The 20,675-nt window shown below is 39.1% G+C and overlaps 1 protein-coding gene across 1 annotated transcript; it reads left to right on the forward strand.

Annotated features, from left to right (window-relative positions):
* Positions 1–4,479: 4,479 nt before the first annotated feature.
* LOC115949812 lies at positions 4,480–5,034 on the forward strand. Its single transcript, XM_031067088.1, has one exon. It carries the CDS (start codon positions 4,480–4,482, stop codon positions 5,032–5,034), a length of 555 nt encoding a protein of 184 aa, XP_030922948.1.
* Positions 5,035–20,675: the final 15,641 nt, after the last annotated feature.

A 20,675-nucleotide genomic window follows, 5' to 3' on the forward strand; every position in this document is an offset into this window, starting at 1 on the left:
GATGAAAGAGCCCATTAACAATAGCAACATGCCAAATAGCAACACTGCGGGCCATGCTAATTACCGTGGGATACACAGCGAACTTCGCTGAGCAAAGTCAAGTTCATCTGATGAAGAGAAAAGCTATATTTAGTAACGAGGCAGACCAATAATGCTAAGCTGTTCTCAATACTTTCTTTTTTCTTTCTAGCCAGTAGTACTTCATATGGAAAAATAAAAATAAAAATAGAAGAACTTCCCTTGTGTAGTGATGAAGTATTATAGCTTAGATCAGATCTCAGTCCTGTAACTTTTGGACTTGAAGATTAGATGCACTTTGTATTATCTAGCTATCCTTTTCTAGTTTTATGCTTCTCCACTATTATCTCTGTCTTTCACAATTTCTTATTGGTCTCATAGTGGATGACAATCCTGTAATGGTGAAGATGAAACATGGAAGAATTATATGTAAAATAATAATTTTAAACACTCAGTATGGGACTCAGTACGCACCTACATAACATATACATATATAATCAAATCCAAACAGTTTGAGATATCAGGTAACCCTCCTAACAATTTTAAACTTGTCAAATGTCTCATATGTTCAACCAAACAGCATACATTGAATCTATCACCATCCAAGATAAAATGAAGTGCATGAGGAAATGCACCATAGTTACAAAGTGATATTCTTTCAAGCACAACTTCCATAATTGTAGAATTTAAAACAAATTGGGAATGGCTAAGGATTAGATATATGAAACATTTCTTGTAGGACTAAATTTAGTGTGTGTTTGGCATTGATTATTTTTATCAGTTTATTTTACTATTCAACATATTTTTGTTACTATTCATGAGTCCCATTACATTTTTTGGTACTATTCATGGGTTTCACTACTATTTCAGCTAACTTTGACATTTATCTATGGTACTTTCAGTAAAATGTTTTCAGTTTTAGCTAAATAAATTTTTTCCAAATGGATATTTAGTGTGGGTTTGGATCCACGTTTGAGTTTTGCGTTTACGTTTTTTTTTTTTTTTTTTTTTGCACGCATTTCAGAGGAGACAAAATTCACTGTTCACGTACTGTTTAACACTGTTCACGCACTGTTTTGGCACTATTCATGGGACCCACAGTCACTTTATTAAAAAAAATTAAAAAATGGGTCCCATAGTACTATTCACACATTTAAAAATTAATTTTGCTACAGTGTTTTCAGTTTCAGCAAAAATAAGTTGTATCCAAACGGACAATATTATAAAACAAAGCACCCAAGATTTAAATAATAGAGAGATCCCTTACTGTCCATCCACTAGTTCTTCTTTAAATTGAAGATACTCTGCAATGCTCAAATGATCCACACTGAGTTCAAAGACATTAACACGGACATAATCCCAAACACCAGGTCTTGGACGAAGTGCTATAGCCACAAAAGGAGGCAGAACTATAGTCTGTAGCTTCCTACAACAATGAAAGTAGAAGACAAAAGAGGAGGTGCACCTCGGTCACATAGCCAGATGTAGCAGTTTAGAGACGTCCTTGATCACTGTGGGTTTGTCGACCTTGGATTCTCGGGTCCTGCTTTCACATGGAGAGGTAGGCGCCGAGGTGAATGGGTTTGGGAATGGCTAGATCGGGGAGTAGTGAACTACGATTGGTTAGCAAAATTTCTAACAGGTAGGATCCGAAACTTGTCCTATTTTACTTCGGATCATTGTCCAATCTTGCTAACTTTGGATTTAGAGGGAGAAAAGCAACGGTGGAAAAGAAAGCCCTTTAGATTTGAGGCAATGTGGCTTACTGATTCAAGGTGCCACCACACGGTCTCAAGAGCGTGGGAATCTAATCCGAGTGGTGCACCTATGTACAGAGTCTTGAAGAAGCTAAAGAAATGTAAGAAGCTACTGAAAAAGTGGAGTAAGTCACAGTGGTGATTATCAAGAGGTGATTAGGTTGAAATCGGAACTAAATTTACTTTTGGATAGAGAAGAGCAGATGTGGCATTAAGGAGCACATGTGAAGTGGGTACAGTGTGATGACAAAAACACCAGATATTTTCATGGTACCGCAACCTAACGAAAAAGAAGAAATTTCATTAAGGGCCTAAAGGATGATCAAGGGGTATGGCAAAAGGAGGAAGAAGCTGTCTCGACCTTGCTTGTTGGCTACTTTGGAAGCCTTTTTACCTCTTCAGACCCTCAAAATCTGGATTCAGTTTTGGATGGAGTCCAAGCAGTGGTTACTGAGGATATGAATGCTAAGCTTGTTGAGAGGTACACAGTCAAGGAGGTGGCAGTTGCAATCAAAGAGATGGCTCCGCTAAAGGCCCCCGAACCGGATGGTATGTCACCTTTGTTCTTTCAGACGTACTGGCCAGATATTGGTATGGACATAACTGAAGCTGTTCTTTCTAGTTTGAATTCAGGCTCTTTGCTGAAATCTATTAATCATACATTTATTACCCTAATACCAAAGGTTAAAAATCCTGAAATAGTAACTGAATTCAGGCCTATTAGCCTTGGCAATGTGATTTATAAGATTATTAGTAAAGTTATAGCAAACAGGCTTAAACCACTGCTTAATTCTATTATCTCAGAAACACAAAGTGCTTTTACAGCTGGCAAGTTGATCGTGGATAATATCTTGATAGCATTTGAATTATTACATCATATGAAAACTAGCTGCCTTGGGAAAAAAGGCTTCATAGCACTCAAGCTCGACATGAGTAAAGCCTATAACCGAGTGGAATGGGTCTTTTTGAAGAATATATTGCTGAGATTAGGTTTCCAACAGTCATGGGTTGATCTGATTATGGAATGTGTGACGACGGTTTCCTACTCTATATTGGTGAATGGGGAACCAAAAGGAATGATCTACCCGACTAGAGGTATAAGACAAGGGGATCCCTTCTCCCATTATCTTTTCCTTTTCTACGCTGAGGGCTTGAATGCCATTTTGAGGAAAGCTTCCATTGGTGGGGAAATTGAGGGCTTTTCTTTATGTAGACGTGGGCCAAAGATTACCCATCTTTTCTTCGCGGATGATTGCCTATTGTTTTGTCGCTCCACCTTGGCTGAATGTGAGAAAATTAAAGAGTTGCTAACTATTTATGAAGCTGCTTTTGGCCAAATGGTCAACAAAGATAAGACCACTTTGTTTTTCAGCAAAAAGACTGATGATGAGTCCCAGGAAGTTATAAAATAGTCCCTTGATGTACAGGCGATTCAACACTACGAAAAATACTTATGAGGAAAAACAAGAAAGCGTGCTTCACATTAGTTAAGGAACGAATTTGGGTAAGAATGAAGGGTTGGAAGGAGAAGTTGCTCTCTCAAGCTGGCAAAGAGATCATGATCAAGGCTGTAATAGAATCGATACCGGCCTATTCTATGAGTGTGTTTAGACTACCTACTATCCTGTGCAAGGATATTGAGACCATGATTATGAAATTTTGGTTGGGGCAAGAAGAGAAGAAGAAAATTCATTGGGTGAAATGGAGCTCGTTGTGTTCCTCAAAATCAGTTGGTGGCATGGGGTTTAGGGATTTTCAGCACTTCAACAATGTTTTATTGGCTAAGCAAGTGTGGCGGCTCTTTCACCAAAAAGATACCCTTCTCTATAGGGTATTCAAATCGAAGTTCTTCCTAAGTGGGAGCATCTTTGATGCTGCTGTACCCGCAAAATGCTCCTACGCTTGGTGAAGCATACTGCAGGCTAGGGAGGTTATTCAGTAGGGTGCTATTTGGCGTGTTGGTGATGGACAAATGATAAAGGTTTGGGAGCATAGATGGTTACCTGACCTTGCACATAGTAAAATCTTGTCTCCTAGATTAAATTCTGATATCTCATGGGTTAGTGAACTCTTAATGCCCAATGCCCAATCTTGGAATGAGGATCTGATTGATCACACTTTTATGAGGTGGGAGGCCAAGGAGATTAAACGGATCCATGCCAGTGGACTTGAACAGGATGATGTCTTTGTTTGGCCATTCACCTCAGATGGGGAATATTCTGTCTGAAGTGCATATCACTTGCTTGCCTCGGATTCAGTCATGGCTGAACAAGCTTCGACTTCGTCAGAGAATCAGAAGGTTTGGAAGGGCATTTGGCGTATCTAAGCCCCCAATAAAATTCGCCTTTTTATATGGAGAGTTGTTAAGGACTCTTTACCAACCAAAGAGAATTTGCACAAGAGACACATTCTATTAGATGTGACTTGTTCCCTCTGTGATGTGCATCAAGAAAAAATTATGCATGCTCTTTGGTTATGTGATCAAGCTAAGGCGGTTTGGAAATTTGAAGTTAGTTTTGCTGTGATGTATAAGACTCAATTTTAGGCATTCATGGACTTGTTTGAAACGGTACTGGGTAGAGGATTGGTCTTCCATGTGGCTTGGTTCTCTACGATCGCTTGAAGCTTGTGGCAGAGACGCAATAGACTTCTATAAAAGCAACCTTCATGGCCCCTTCACGAAGTCAATAAGCGAGCAAAGACTATGGTGACAGAGTACTTTGAGATCCATAAGCAGCCACCCAAGATCCAAAGGAGAGTAGTTCCGACGTGTTGGCTACCTCCATCTAAAGGTGTGTTTAAAGCCAACTTTGATGCAGCTTTTTTTGGCAACTCGGGTATGGCAGGTATTGGAGTTGTTGTTTGCGATTGTGAGGGAGAAATAATTGTTGCCCTTAGTCAGAAAATTTGTGAGCCTCATTCAGTGGATGTTACTGAAGCCTTAGCATGTAGTAGAGCAGTTGCTTTTGTAAGGGAGTTAAGTCTTTTCTCTGTGGTTGTTGAAGGAGATAGCTTGCGGGTTGTCCAGGCAATCACCAACAAAAGGGAGAACCAAACTTTTTTTGGACATGTGATTAAAGAGATTCATGGTTCATGTTCTAATTTTACAAGGATTAGTTTTCAACATGTTAGGAGGGAGGGCAACAAGTTAGCTCATGCCCTTGCACGAAGAGCAGTTTTATCTGCTGACACTGATGTATGGGTGGAAGAACTACCGCTGATTTGGAGGATGTATTCCAAATGGATTTGTTTTGATTAATAAAACTTCGCTTACCTGATTCTCAAAAAAAAAAGAAAAAAGAAAAAAGAAAAAAAAGCTTCCTACAGCAACATATAAACAATTAGTTTGTAGAACTAAAACAATATAGCAAAATTAAGTTATGCAATTTGTCCTTCTCTTCTGAAGTATATGAACAAATGGAAATGGAAAAAAAAAAAAAAAGTTGGCCACTTTTTTGCACCACTTTTGAATCAAAAGTTTTTAGTATGGAAAGAGAAAGATCGCCCCATTCACAAAGATGGTGAAATAAGAGGAATAAAATCAGTCAATGCAACAATCCAAAATATAACATAAAATAAAAGGCCATTAAATTGATCATTACTTCAATTTATCTCCAAACTGCTTCTCCCACATCATGTTGGGAGGTAAGTTGGGTTTGGCGTTCCAAATAAATCATATACAATCAAGTAAATTATTCCTTTTGAAAGCATAACTATATAGATATATAAACTAACTAAACATATAGGCTGTACGATTACACAATTCCCCAAATCTTAAACAGTAAAATGAAAAACTTTATCTCATTTATACCAAGTAACCCTTGCTACAGGCAGCACTGAGTTATGAACTTCCTGAATCATTATATATGAACAAGAACTAACTTATCGTCTAGGTGACTTATGTGGAAATGAGCAAAAGCAAAGAACGCATTCCAAGTCTTAACACATTGTATTTTGTATTCAAAAAAATAATTTCTGCAAAAACCTAAAATGCCCTCACTTAAACAACATTAACTAAGGAGTCACTTTTTTTTTTTTTAATAAGATTTTTCCCCAAGAGGTGGAAAGGAAAATTAAAACTAGTGATCCTCACGATGAAGCATGTGTGATCCTCACTTGAATACTAACCAAAACCAAAATTTTATGACAATATCATGAATTTAAAATACACCCAGTTTGAAATAGTATGTCTAACCATAAGGAGCCAATCCAAATCCATGACCCAAAAAAAAAAAAAAAAAAAAAACATGCATCATATATCATGATGGTAGAGAATCAAGGCGAGTGTGTAAACCTGTGCAGATTGAAGGACTTTGCTGAATGGGCTTTCCTTGAGCATCTTCATTGATTCATCTTCCTTAATGAAGAGGAAAAATTAAACATGGCGGATCCATCTTGATGGACTCGACATAAGAAGAATATACTTGCATTGGACGGGTCACATTAGGACGGACGCAGCGTGGATGGGTTGAGTGGCCACATGGCATCCAACTCATCATCACGTAGTCTCCAAGGAACCTAAAATACTTGTGACACATGATTAGCCCTGATTCATAGAGTCCCAACACGAATGGAGTTCTGATGAGACTAGAATTCTAGAATATATGCGTATTAATGAGTATCTTTCTTATAAGGAAAAGACTTGTTCTGCAAGTTTTAGGGTATGACCCTATGCGACTATAAAAACCCAAATACCCTCAAGAAAAAGGTATGCATAATTCACCCCTCTCTAGCACTCTAGAGTTATGAGAATAGTTCTAACTTGACCTTCAGAAGGTATTTGGTCGGCACCACACCAGTGCTCTCTGTTAGGTCTTCTCTTTTTGTTGTGCAGGTCTTGCTTCGAGTGTACAAGGACTGTGTGGCTCATTGGTGATTTTTATAGCATCATCAGTTGGCGCCGTCTGTGAGAATCGATAGCAATTTGTAAGCCATACAAACGCTTCCTAGACAAAGAGTTGCATGGTACTTACTCGCTCGATGGCAACCACTAACAACATTCAAGGAGATGAGCCATGACCCACTGCCCTGGAGAAACAGGTCCAAACCTTCACAGTAGCGGTGGAACGCCTTACCAAATAGAACGAAGTCTTAGAGGAGCAACTACGGCAGAAGAACGTAGTCATGGGTATCCAAGAGAAGGATCAAGAAGGTACCAGTGCTGAACAAAGGGTCCAGGAGGGGTCGGAAGGAAGTAATGCCCCAAGCAAACCCGAAAGGTAGGACATGAGTCGTCCCTCAACTGTTGAAACGGCTCCGCCCCACATTGTCACGGAGATGCAAATGATGAGAGAATGGATGGACTTCATGATAAACACACTCAAAGGGAGAGTGTCTAGTGATCTCGACGATTTGATCCACCGAATTGACTCACCATTCATCATGATAGTCAATTCTTTCCCCCTTCCACCAAAGTTTTGTATGCCACAGGGGGAAAACTACGACGGAAGTAAAGACCCGCTGGATCACTTGGAGTCCTTCAAGATCCTCATGCACCTTCAGGGGATATCGGACGAGATCATGTGCAAGGCCTTCCCCACCACACTGAAGGGCCCTGCAAGGGTCTGGTTCAGCAAGCTGACGCCCAACTCCATTTGTTCCTTTAAGGAGTTAAGTGCCCAATTCGCATCGCACTTCATCAGGGGACACAAGTATAAAAATTCTACTGCATACTTGATGAACATAAAGCAGAGGGAGGATGAGACGTTGAGGTCCTACATAACTCGTTTCAATAAGGAGGTCCTTTCAATCGATGAAGCAGACGATAAAATACTCGTAGCAAAATTCACCAACGGCCTACTTAAAGGAAAATTCTTATTTTCTCTATATAAGAACGATCCAAAAACCATGTCGGATGTGCTCTATAGGGCTACCAAATATATGAACGCGGAGGATGCATTATTGGCCTGAGAAGAGAAGCCTAGAAAGAGGGAAAGATAGGAAGATGCTCGGCAGGATAGGGGTCGAAAGATGGCTAGAATTGGAGAATGACGGGAAGATCGACGCTCCGGACCCCACACTAGGAAATTCGAAAGTTTCACAGTGCTGATGGCCCCAATAGACCAAGTCTTGATGCAGATAAAAGATGAAGGAGCTTTGACATTTCTTGGCAGGCTGAAGGGAGATCCCAATAAGAGGTCAAGGGATAAGTACTGTCGGTTCCACCATGATCACGGACATGACACAGCCGACTGCTACGATTTGAAGTAGCAGATAGAAGCTTTTATAAGACAAGGGAAACTGCAGAGGTTCGTTCGTAAGCAAAGGATGGATCCACCATAGGAGCAAGCCTCACGATAGGAGAATAAATGCCCTAGACCCCCCATTGGAGATATAAGGATGATAGTAGGGGGCACAACTGAAATGGGGTCATCCAAAAAAGCCCGTAAGACCTACCTCAGAATGGTCCAAAACATCCAGTTGACAGGCTCCGTACCTAAGATGGCATGAATCGACAACCCTGTAATCGAATTCTCGGAAGAAGACGCTCGAAGTCTCCACCACCCACATGACGATGCAGTTGTCATCAGCCTACGAGTAGGAGATTATAACATGCACCGGGTTCTAATTGACAATGGCAGCTTAATAGACATTCTGTATTACTCGGCCTTCCAGTAAATGAGGATTAACAGAGAACAACTGGTCCCGATAAATGCCCCCTTCGTTGGTTTCGGAGGCACAAGGGTTTTCCCCCTTGGTGCCATCACATTGTTAATAACGGTAGGCGACTACCCGCAGCAAATCACTAAGGACATAACATTCCTCGTGGTCGACTTGGTAGACTCAACCGCAGGATACGAACTTCTGAGCTTCATGGATGCTTTTTCTGGTTACAACCAGATCAAGATGGACGAAACTGATCAAGAAAAAACTTCCTCTGTTACGAGCTGGGACTTTTCTACTACAAAGTAATGCCATTCAAACTCAAAAACGCAGGGGCGACGTATCAGAGATTGATGGACAAGATGTTCGTCCACCAGATTGGGAGGAATGTGCAAGTTTATGTAGACGACATGCTAGTGAAAAGCGTAAGGGAAAACAACCACTGAAGTGACCTTCGAGAAACTTTCGACACGCTCTGAACGTACAATATGAAGTTAAATCTGTGTAAATGTGTATTCAGAGTCATTGCGAGGAAGTTCCTAGGATTCATGGTATCTTAAAGAGGTATAGAGGTCAATCCAGAGAAAGTACGGGCCATAATGGAGCTAGCTCTACCAAAGACGGTCAAGGAAGTGCAAAGCTTGAATGAAAAAATAGCGGCATTAAATAGGTTCGTCTCATGGGCGACAGACAAATGCCTCCCCTTTTTTCGCACATTGAAGAAGTCATTTGAATGGATGGACGAGTGCCAACAAGCGTTTGAAAACCTTAAGGCGTATCTGTCATCTCCCTAATTACTCAACCCATCCAAGCCAGGAGAAGAGCTATAAATATACTTAGTCGTCTCACAAGCCACTGTTAGTGCTGCTTTGGTAAGAGAGGAAGATGGAGCTCAGAGACCCGTCTACTTTGCAAGCCGAGTGTTCGAGGAACAGAAGAGAGGTACCCCTAGACGGAGAAGCTGGCCTTCGCATTGGTAACTGCGGCACGAAAGCTCAAGCCGTACTTCCAAGCGCATACCATTGTGGTCCTAACGGACAAACCTCTGAAAAGAGTCATGAATGGCCCCGAAGCCACAGGACGGATAGCTTTATGGGTTGTAGAATTGAGTGAATTCGACATACAGTACCGGCCGGGGACGGTCGTAAAGGGATAGGTTGTGGCTGACTTCATCGCCGAGTTCACTCTCATGGACGGCCGGGGGGCAGAAAAGATTCCCCTGTGGAATATTTACACGGACAGATCTTCTAATAGGCAAGCAGGTGGAGCCGGTGTAGTGTTATTCTCCCCTGAAGAAGATAAGATCGAATGCATGATCCGACTCGAATTTCATGCGACAAATAACGAGGCAAAATACGAAGCCTTGATTGCAGGACTAGACCTCGCTAGAGCAGTAGGGGTAGAAAACATGATCATACATTGCGATTCCCAAGTCTTAACCAGTTAGGTCCACGGCGACTACAAATGCAAGAATGAAAGAATGAAGAGATACCTCGATGAGGTGAAGGGTAGGATTGGCAGTCTCCAAATCAAGTTCGTCCAAATCCTAAGGGAGCAGAACGAATGCGCCGATCGACTTGCTAACCTGCCTCAGCAGAACACATGCTTGTCCCCAATCAGGTATTATATTTTGTCCAAACTTCCTTGCTCATTGATGAGGGTGTAAGTGTGCAGGAGATAGGTACTAAAAACAATTGGACCGAGCCATTGATCTCCTACCTAAAGAATGGAATGCTACCGAACGGGAAGGACGCCGCAAGGAAGCTAAAGGTCCAAGCCTCACGATTCGTCATTATGATGGATGTTTTGTATAAAGAGGCTTTTCCCACCCATATTTGAGATGCTTAGTTCTCGAAGAGGTAGAGTATGTCACGAGAGAAGTTCATGAGGGGATTTACAAAAACCACTTGGGGGCAAGATCACTAGTACACAAACTGATTAGAGTAGGATATTATTGGCCCACCATGCAGAAGGATGCGTAAGCCTATGTCAAAACCTACGACAAGTGTCAGAGGTTTAGTAATGCCATCAGACAACCATCCATGGAACTAACCCCTATGACGGCCCCATGGCCATTCTCTCAACGGGGATTAGATATCATTGCCCCTTTCCTAAAGCAGTTAGGCAGCTAAAGTTCCTAGTAGTTGGCATCGACTACTTCACAAAATGGATGGAAACCGAAGCCTTAGCCACTATCACGGAAAAGAATATTCAAAGTTTTTTTTTAGAAGATCATCATTTGCAGGTATGAGATACCAAGAGTGCTTGTCTCTAATAATGGAAAGCAGTTCGACAACAATGCATTCAGGGACTTCTATTCGGAACTCAGAATCTTGAACCATTACTCGTCGCCCGCCCACCCTAAAGCCAACGGACAGGTAGAGGTTATGAACCGATCCTTGCTCAAGATCATCAAGACTCGGCTCGAGGGGGCAAAGGGCATTTGGCTGGAGGAACTTCCGAGTGCTTTATGGGCATACTGGACAACAGCAAGAACACCCACTGGAGACACCGTTCCGACTGGCATATGGGAGTGAAGCAGTCATCCCAGCCGAAGTTGGATTCACAAGCTACAAGATGGAAAATCATGACGAAGCCATGCGCCTGTAGCTAGACTTACTAGATGAAGTCAGGGCTATAGCTAAACAGAGATTGGCATGGTACCAGAACCTCATGGCCAAGCACTACAATTCCAGAGTTAGACACAAGGACTTCCAAGTCGGAGATCTCATCCTAAGGAGAGTAATGGGTGCCAACAGAGATCCTACCCAAGGGAAGCTTGGCCTAAGCTGGGAAGGACCCTACAGAATTACATCGTGGCAAAGGAAAGGTACATACCACCTCAAGACACTAGACGGGCAAAAGCTACCCCATCCATGAAACACCAAGCATCTAATAAAATACTACCAGTAGAAAGCGACATTCAACAGATTCTCACTTTATTCACATTTTGCTAGTTTAATTTAATTATTGCAAAATTCTCCGGTTTTCTAGTTTACTATCTAGACGGTTTATTTTCGCTTTTTAAGTTTTTAAGCTTTTCTCCTTTAAAAAACTACTATTGGTTTAATAATACGAGGAATATTCAGATATGACTTGTCTTTTTATGAAAATTCTACAAAGTCCATAAAGTGGATGGTTCATCCATGAAGGATGAAAATTCTACCTAGTCCATAAAGTGGACGGTTCATCCATGAATGATGAAAATTCTACAAAGTCCATAAAGTGGACGGTTCATCCATGAAGGATGAAAATTCTACCAACCTAGTCCATAAAGTGGACGGTTCATCCATGAATGATGAAAATTCTACAAAGTCCATAAAGTGGACGGTTCATCCATGAAGGATGAAAATTCTACCAAGTCCATAAATTGGACGGTTCATCCATGAAGGATGAAAATTTTATCAAGTCCATAAAGTGGACGATTCGTCCATACAGGTTGTAAATTCTATTCAAGTCCATAAAGTGGACGGTTCATCCATGAAAGATGAAAATTCTATTAAATCCATAAAATGGACGGTTCATCTAGGGAGGATAAAAACTCTAGTCCATTAAGTGAGTGGATCGTCTAAATAAAATGAAAATTTTAGTCTATTTAGTGGACGGACAGTCCTTGAATGATGAATTATTAAGCCAAATAAGGGGAATGGTCCATCCAGATGGACGAAAATTTTTAAAGAGGACGAATCATCCAAGGGGGATGAAAGTCTAAGACGGGCATGACTTAAAGCCCCTCTCACCATTAAGACAAACACAATTTAACATCCACAAGTTATTTCTAAAACACAATGTGGACGGATTCATTTAGGGAGACAGGTTCTAACTCAATGGCCATAAAATGGAAGGCCTTAAAAGCACATTGCGGATGGATCCACTGAAATTTAAACCCCCACAATGTCCACTAAGGCTTAAATCACAGGTCAAATAGAACGGACCCACTACGTTCATAAAAAACAATGAAACAAGCAATTAAACAAAAAATAGACGGATAAAAATATAAAACCCTTTAAGGGAAATTGTTCAACATAGATGACAGATAAAATTAAAGGATTGTTCTCCCAACTTACACAAAAAAAAAAAAAAAAAAAAACCCACTACTCTTGAGGGTTTGCATCCTTCTTCTGATGGGTGTCATCAGCTAAAAGTTGGACTTAACCTTGAGCATTTTGTTCCTGGGTTGACTCTCCGTTGCCTTGAGTTGCATCCTCAGCAAAAAGATCCTCAGTGTTTTCTAAGGCAACAGGCATGACGGAGGTTTGGCCTTGGTCTTCAACTTTGATGTTGGACATGTGCAGGTCTGGGTAGGCCCTCTTCACTTGACGGAGAGCATCATCAAAACCCTCCAGAAAATACTCTTCGAGCTTGGATAGCAAGGCATCGGAGTCGCAATATTCATGGACCGCCACTTCCTTAGCCTGACGGAGCTAATCCTTCAGGTCCTAGATCTCTTTATCCTTGTCCTCCAGGATCTTCTTTGCCTCCTCCACCCCCTGCTCAAGCTCCTTCCTTACCTTCTCTGAGAGGTCAAACTTCTTTTCTATATTAAACTTCCAGGCTTTGAGCTGACTCAGTTCATCCTCCGTCAAGTCTGCCTTTACCCGCTCACACTCCAGGGTTGTCTCATGGTGAAGGCACCGTCCCATTAGCCCTTTCATCAAGACCATTGCCTGAAAAGGGTAAAAGGGTTTAGATGTGAACTAAAAAGTGAGGAAGGATGTATAATGGACGAATGGAGAATTACCTGAGCTATGTTAAAGAGACCCGTCTCCCTCATTGCCTCCGTGGAATGGTTGCTTAGATCTTCATAATCCTCAGTTGTCATGATGGACGTCAGCGTCTCTAGGGCATATTTGGGGTCCTCACGGAGAAGGGCGGGTGGCTTCTTCTGAGAGGGTGATGACCCCTTCATTAAGCCTTTTTCAGCTTCGTGCTTAGCCGATGTAACCGTCTTCGCCCCTTTTGCCTCCAACCCCACGATGGTATCTGAAGGAATCCTAGGCTTCCTGGATACACAGTCTTGTTTGGTTAAAGTTTTCCTCTTAGCGGATGGGTTGTTTGGGCCCGTCCCCTTTGGCACTTGACTACCATCCTCTACCTTTTTTATAGCCTATTGGAATCTAGGGTCTCGTACACAAGCCTCAACAACGGGCTCTTAGGTGCAAAGCTATACATGCCCTGTGATTTATCTATCTCATTTGGACAGTAACAGTTAAGGAATTCTCAAACTGTCAACCTCCTAGCACCGTCCGACATAACCCCATAAAGGACCTCCATTGCTATGAAGACTCTTTAGGCATTTGGAGATACCTGGTTAACAGACAGGCCTAAGTGTTGGAGTAGCTCACGATGAAGGGAACTCAAGGGAAACCTGGGCCCTACCTTCAACATCTGCTCGTACACTTCGACACCTTCCAAACCTTCGTAGTAACATTTCTCCGACTCATAGGGCAGATGGACGGAAATGTTATCTGGTATCTGATAATGGGCTCTAAATATTTTGAAGTGTTTCTCTTTGGTTGAGGAAGTGAAGTAATTTACTAACCACTCAGGTAGCATGACGAATTGCCTAAGTCCATCAGGACCCACAGCGGACTGAATTGGGAGGTTATTGTTGTCTGGTCCTTCATTAGAACCCTCTTCATCGCTTATCTCCAAACCATCATTCCTTGAGGACGGAGAAGAAGCAGATGGGCTCCTCTCTTCACTCTGACTATCGTGGTCTTCTTGACTTGACGGGTACACTTCCTCGTAGCCCATTTCGTCACGGACAAATGACTGGTGACTTGACGCACTAGACATGTCCTACATGCGACGGTTAATCCTAAGACTTTGATGTGTTTGTAGTGGGCAATGGTAATGCAAATTTAAAGTGTAAAGAGAAGAAATTTTCTAAGTGGAAGGAGAGAAATACTAACCAAAATAGCAGGACGGACGGATTAGAGCTACAGCAATGGGTAAAACGGCTAGATGGTCTCGTCTGTCTAACAAGGGTGACAGATGTGCTCTGATTGTAGATTTTAGAGGAAAAGTAAAAAATGAGAGGGAGGAGGATTGGTTTATATGGGGAGATAGCATGGAAGGCGAAGCGACACTTCGATCCAAGAGAATGGCCACTCAATGAATGTCACATGTCCTACGCAATAAATGATTTCAGGCCAGCCTGACAAGTTTGAGGATTTCGAATGAACCGTCACCCCATGGGTCCTTCCACTCAAATATCACGAACCCATGGGGTAAAGGGGGCAACTAAAGAGGAAAAATTAAACATGACGGATCCATCTTGATGGACTCGACATAAGAAGAATATACTCGCATTGGACGGATCACATTAGGATGAATGTAGCGTGGATGGGTCGAGTGGCCACATGGCATCCAACTCATCATCACGTAGTCTCCAAGGAACCTTAAATACTTGTAACACACTATTAGCCCTGATTCATAGAGTCCCAACACGAATGGAATTCTGATGAGACTAGAATTTAGAATATATGCGCATTAATGAGTATCTTTCTTTTAAGGAAAAGACTTGTTTCACAAGTCTTGGGGTATGGCCCTATGCGACTATAAAAATCCAAAGACCCTCAAGAAAAAGGTACACATAATTCACCCCTCTCTAACACTCTAGAGTTGTGAGAATAGTTCTAACTTGACATTCGGAGGGTATTTGGTTGGCACCACACTGGTGCTCTCTGTTAGGTCTTCTCTTTTTGTTGTGTAGGTCTTGCTTCGAGTGTGCGAGGACTGTGTGGCTCACTAGTGATTTTTACGGCATCATAACTTAACAACATTGTCTAGCTCCCCTATTAGGTCATGAGATTGCAGTATCCCTTTTCCTTTTGCAACATGCCTAGCAAGACAAATAAAGACAACAGAAGTTAACCCTTATTAAGAATAAAATTTAAGTACAGTTATTTAGTTGTTGCACCTTATGTTCCCAAATTAAATTCAACTATATAGCTGTATTGAACAATAAATCATATGGTTAAATTTAACCGTTCTTGGAAAAAATAACACTTTTTTACTGCATTCCTCAATACAATCATGTGGTTGAATTCAATTGGGAAATCTAAGTTCTAGTATCTAAGTTTTGACTATATTCAAAAAGCTTAATCTCCCAAAACTCACAATGTTATCAAAACAAGGCTCTCATCAACAATTCAAGCCACAATGTTATCAAAACAAAGTCTCTCATCAACAATTCAAGCCACAGTATGTGCGTCTGTGTGTGGATGCGTGTGCTTAAGAGAGAGAGAGAGAGAGAGAGAGAGAGAGTGTGTGTGTGTGTAGTTGAAGAAATAAGAAATGTAATTCTAAAATCCTAATTTCTCATCAAATCTTTAATTGCACGTTTTCGATCTCCACATGCAATCTCAAAAATCTGATCTTTCTTAACCATGAAACCTTTATGCTAGCATCATCAAGTGATTCAAGTTATAAAGCTCGCATGCGTGTGTGTGCGTACTGAAAAATTCAAAATGCAAATCCAAAACCCAAATTTCTCAGCCAAGCCATCAATTTCATGATCAATTCAAGCACAGAGAGAGAGAGAGAGAGAGAGAGAGAGAGAGAGGAACCTGGAAAGGAGCGAAACGAGCTCGTTTCGATGAGCAGAGAGAGAGTTTCCTGGAGCCTGTCTCGAATATTTTCGCTTCTCAAATCACACGCAAAGCTTTGAAAGCGAAAGAAAACTTAGAGAAAGGAAGAGAACCATAGAGAGAAAGCAAGAGAGAATGGAAAGGAAGAGGGGTGATAGTATTTATTAGCCGCAGAATATAGGAAAGTGAGATCGGGAAGGGTGTAGAAGTAAAGCAAAGAGAATGGAGCCAAAAGAGAAACGGCCATTGTTGTTGTTGTTGACGTTGCTCTGACTGCGACGAAGTGTGAAACAAACCGTCATAATGTGAATCGGCACCAAACAAGAGCGAGAGTAGAGTGACGAGTTTGTGTGTGATTCGCGGTACAGGCGGAGATAACGAGGAGCTAGCAAAAGCAGCTATGCTATAGCATAGGGACCGATTTGCATGCAGAGCTCAGCTGTGGGCTTTTCAAAAGCAACGGATCTATGATTTTATGCTTTTTTTTTTTTTTTTCTTTCCAATTTCGGTGTCACTTTTCCTTTGTCAACTATAATATTTAAATATTGAATTATATCGGCATACCATTTTTGAAACTGTTTTGGTTTAATATTATTAATTTACAATTTTTTTTTTTGATGAAATAGTTACAATATCATAATTCGAATCAATTTTCCACTGGACTCCTAAAAACTTTTTATTTATTTTTTATACTAATGGAAAATAAAATTTAGAGAGTGACAGTTTGTATGAGCATTTGACTCATTTGAGTAGTCTCTTTTACCATGTCTCACACTTCTTGAAAGATTTGGTTTGGAGCAACTCTAAGCTACAACTTTTGAAACATTTGCTTTTGAATTTTTAGATTGTCCAGGATCATTGCTGAGTCCTTATCCTTTGGTGTATTGGACTCCCAAACACAAAAAAATTTGATAACTTTTTTCACATATCTTAAATTGGCAAGCTTTTACCATGTGGATCGACCACTAAAAATGATTTTTTTTTTTTTTTTTTTTTTATATATATATTTATAACTACCACTAACAATCAACCATATTTGCGTGTGTCAAATTTTTTTATCAATATATTCTTTTTTGCTGCTTTAGACATTCTCTTCATTAAATGAAACAAATCTCATTCTACTTTCATAGCCCTTATTTCATAAATTTGAAAAAAATTAAACCCGACAAATGCTATATTTACAACATTTTCATAATACTTTTATAACAAATTTTAAATGGCAAATTGTTACTAACTGTTACTAAGGTGGAAAAAATAGTAAATTTAGTGGTGAATTTAAATTACAATTAATAATAATTTGCCACCTATAATTTTTTGTGAAAATATTGTAAACGTAGATCCAAAAACTTGAGAGAAATCGAAGAAAATACCCAATTTGACATTGGGTACTTGGACCAAGTGCAAAAGCAAATTGATCTGTACTTAACCTGCTCAATTCTGATTTTTCAAGATCCTACACATGGTGACACTCACCGTCTCACTTGCCTCCTATGCCACTATATTTGGAACTGTTAGTAGAGTTTTTGTGTTTCATTGTGTTATAACTCTTTTTCCTCTCTCTTGTGTGTGTGTTTGTTTCTCAAAAAAATAATAATAATAAATAAACCAAATTAATTACAAGTTGATAGATCCAAACAAAAGACAAGTAATTCAAGAGTGTAAAAATTCTATATCTTAGATCAAAGATGCAAGTTAGTAATGTAAAATCGATTTCATTGAGAAGAAAAAATCTATGTGAAATTATAATGTAATTTGTATTGTAGCATTATTTTTGGATTTTGACCTATGCGTAGCATGAATTGGAATATATACATTGCGTAATTCATGGTAAAGATGGTTTGGTCACAATCATACAAAATAAAAATTCTAGTATTGTAGACTTTGGGTTGGTGCATGGGGCCCAGAATTGGATTGAGAATCTGAAATGAAAGGATGTTGGAACATTGGGCATGTCGGCAGTGGTGAGCTTTGTGGAATTAGTGAGCTTTTGATTTTTAGTAGATAAAACTGATAAATTAGTGGGCAATTAATAGGTCCTAGATTGAAATAATGTGAGGGTAAGAAAAGGAAAAGAATAAATGGAAGCACAGCATTAGCATCACAGTGGTGTTGCCCTTCATCCGTCCTTTGGTATCATTTTCCAATTGGGAATTAGGGATAAAAACTTATTCATTTTCCCAAACTTCATGAATCATCAAAAGGAGGGATGTATTTATGTATCAATCTAATTTATTTTTAGATAAAAATGCCGGTGGATATGCTTTCGGTTGTTTTTTTTAGACTAACATGCAATAAGAATCTTATTATGCCTTCCCAAAAACATCAAATACCTTCCCCTCTATAGATAATCGAGAATATTTTTTCTTTGTACTAAGAAGATCATAAATAAGCTATTGGCACAACTTGTACACGTTGTATGTTTGAGGGAATCATCAAGCTTTGATGATAATTATCCTTTAAAAAAAAATTAAAACAAGTGAGAAATAGTGACTCAAATCCATATTTAGCTTAGAGTAGTGTTTATTATAAATAAATTGTTTAACTCAATTTTACACACTTCAAAAAACATGATTTCAGTTATTTTTTAGGATATTTGTAAAATAGTTTGTGTGCAACAAGTTTAATCTTTAATTTACCTTAGGGTACGTTTGGTACACTGAATGTGGATTACAACATGAATGGTAATCTTTATTACCAGGAATAAAATATGTTGTAATGGAATAACTAAACTTATTCATTAGTTTAGTTGTGAGTTGTAACATTAGAATAAAACTTAAGATCTATTTTAAGAAATATCTCATTCATACAATTATATTTCCTAGAAAATAATATATTTTAAATTTTAGAGAGATGAGTTTTTTTTAATGATTTTTTATTTCCATAATTGTTAGGTGGATATGGAAAGTTGATTTATTTGGAAATATATTAGTGTTGGAAATTATTATATCTACTAAGGAATAACTATTACAACTCTTTTAGAGATGAATAGTTATTCTTTATTTTAAAGAATAGCTATTCATAATAAGGAATAACTATTCCTTGTAATAAAAACATAATCAAACTATTGAATAACTAAACTATAAGAATAACTATTACATTACAGTGCCTATTACAGTCTACCAAACGTGTACTAAATCAAAAGACTCATAACTCGAAGTTTCTCCAAAAAAAAAAAAAAAAAAAGACTCATAACTCAAAGATGTTATCTTACCATATATAAATGTTGTCTTTTTTTTTTTTGGTTGCTATTGTTAATATATATAGTTGTTGTCCTCTTTCATTGATTGATGTAAATTTTTTATTAATATGATGTTAAATTTTAAAGAGAAACCTGGTATTTTTTTTTTCCCTTAATAGATCTCAATAAGTTATACTAGTCACTTCATATATAAAAGCAAGCTTGAAGTATTTTGAGGTATTTGTAGTCAAGTTAGTAGTCTCAATAATTAACTTAACAGCCAAAAATTTTATAACTCAACTAACACCTTTAAAGAGTTTTTAACGAAGACATTCAAAAGTTCAAATCTTGTACCTATAACTAATGAATTATAAGAATGATAAGTATAATTTTAATTAAATAAGCATTCTTAACACACTTATTTCTTCATGCCGTTTGAATGGCAAGTGTACATGTATGAAAATTACATGAACACATTATTATATTTAGGCTTAGCTTGTTTAATAAACAAGCTTAAACTTAGGCTTGAATTAAAATTATTTATTAAATAGATGAGAACAAATAACAATTTTCTACAAGTGGATTAGGGATCTATTCATAAAAATCTAAGCTATCTCTACTTTGCATCTTTGAAGAGAATCAACATTCACCATTGGTGGGAGGCTTCGTTTTTCTCTCTCTTTTTTTACATTCTGTTCAACGTTCTTTATTGGGCCATAAGATAGGAAAGATAGAGTCACTTGCTGGAAGTTCTATATAAGGGGGGTTTCATAACCTTTAACTGTATCAAGAAAACAAACACAGTTAATTCAGTTGTATATCTGTTTGTGCTATTGATCTTTAGAGCAATATGGCATCTCAGGCAGACCTTATTAAGATTGAAATGGAGGGCTTTGCCCTGTTAGATGAATTCCATGGCCGGTCAAGGAGGCCCAGTATTCATCACCGAAGTCAAGTTCCAAAGAAACAGCCAGAGATGATGATTGTTTGCAAAATGCCAGCTCCAGAGATCAATGGTGGGACACTGGTTACGGATTTCACTAACGAAAAGGTAATTCGCTTCTGTACTGGGCTTAAATACTAGCTCTTTCTTGCATATACTTTTTGTAAACTACTATAGATACTCCTCTTGTATTACAGAAGTAATATGTATACTCTTCCGTAGCAAGTTAGAAAATATGCTATGTAATATAGAAAGCAGAAGCACTTTTAGGTAGCTCGCTTTCATGTAATCATGCAAGCACTCTGTATCTTCTAACAGCTCTCCTGTGTAATGATATAAGAGCTTATTTTTGATAATCTTTGCTTTACTGTAATTATGCAAGTGTTTAGTCTGTTAATTTCTTCTAGCCCTACTGTACATATAGGCACATCTCCTCCTCTCTTCTCTCCCTCCATGAGACTTTCAGAGGATTGTAGAATTAGGAGCAAGGACTATTGAATAGAGTGACGTATATATCAAAAGCCAGTGCAACCAATTCAATTTACATATTTGATATTGGGTAAAATATGTTAGACATAGTG

The sequence above is a fragment of the Quercus lobata genome, chromosome 6 (assembly GCF_001633185.2).
Source record: "Quercus lobata isolate SW786 chromosome 6, ValleyOak3.0 Primary Assembly, whole genome shotgun sequence".
In the NCBI taxonomy this organism is placed as follows: domain Eukaryota; kingdom Viridiplantae; phylum Streptophyta; class Magnoliopsida; order Fagales; family Fagaceae; genus Quercus; species Quercus lobata.

Coding starts and splice junctions, on each gene's coding strand:
- LOC115949812 (XM_031067088.1), top strand. CDS start 4,480: ATGGTGACAGAGTACTTTGAGATCCATAAGCAGCCACCCAAGATCCAA.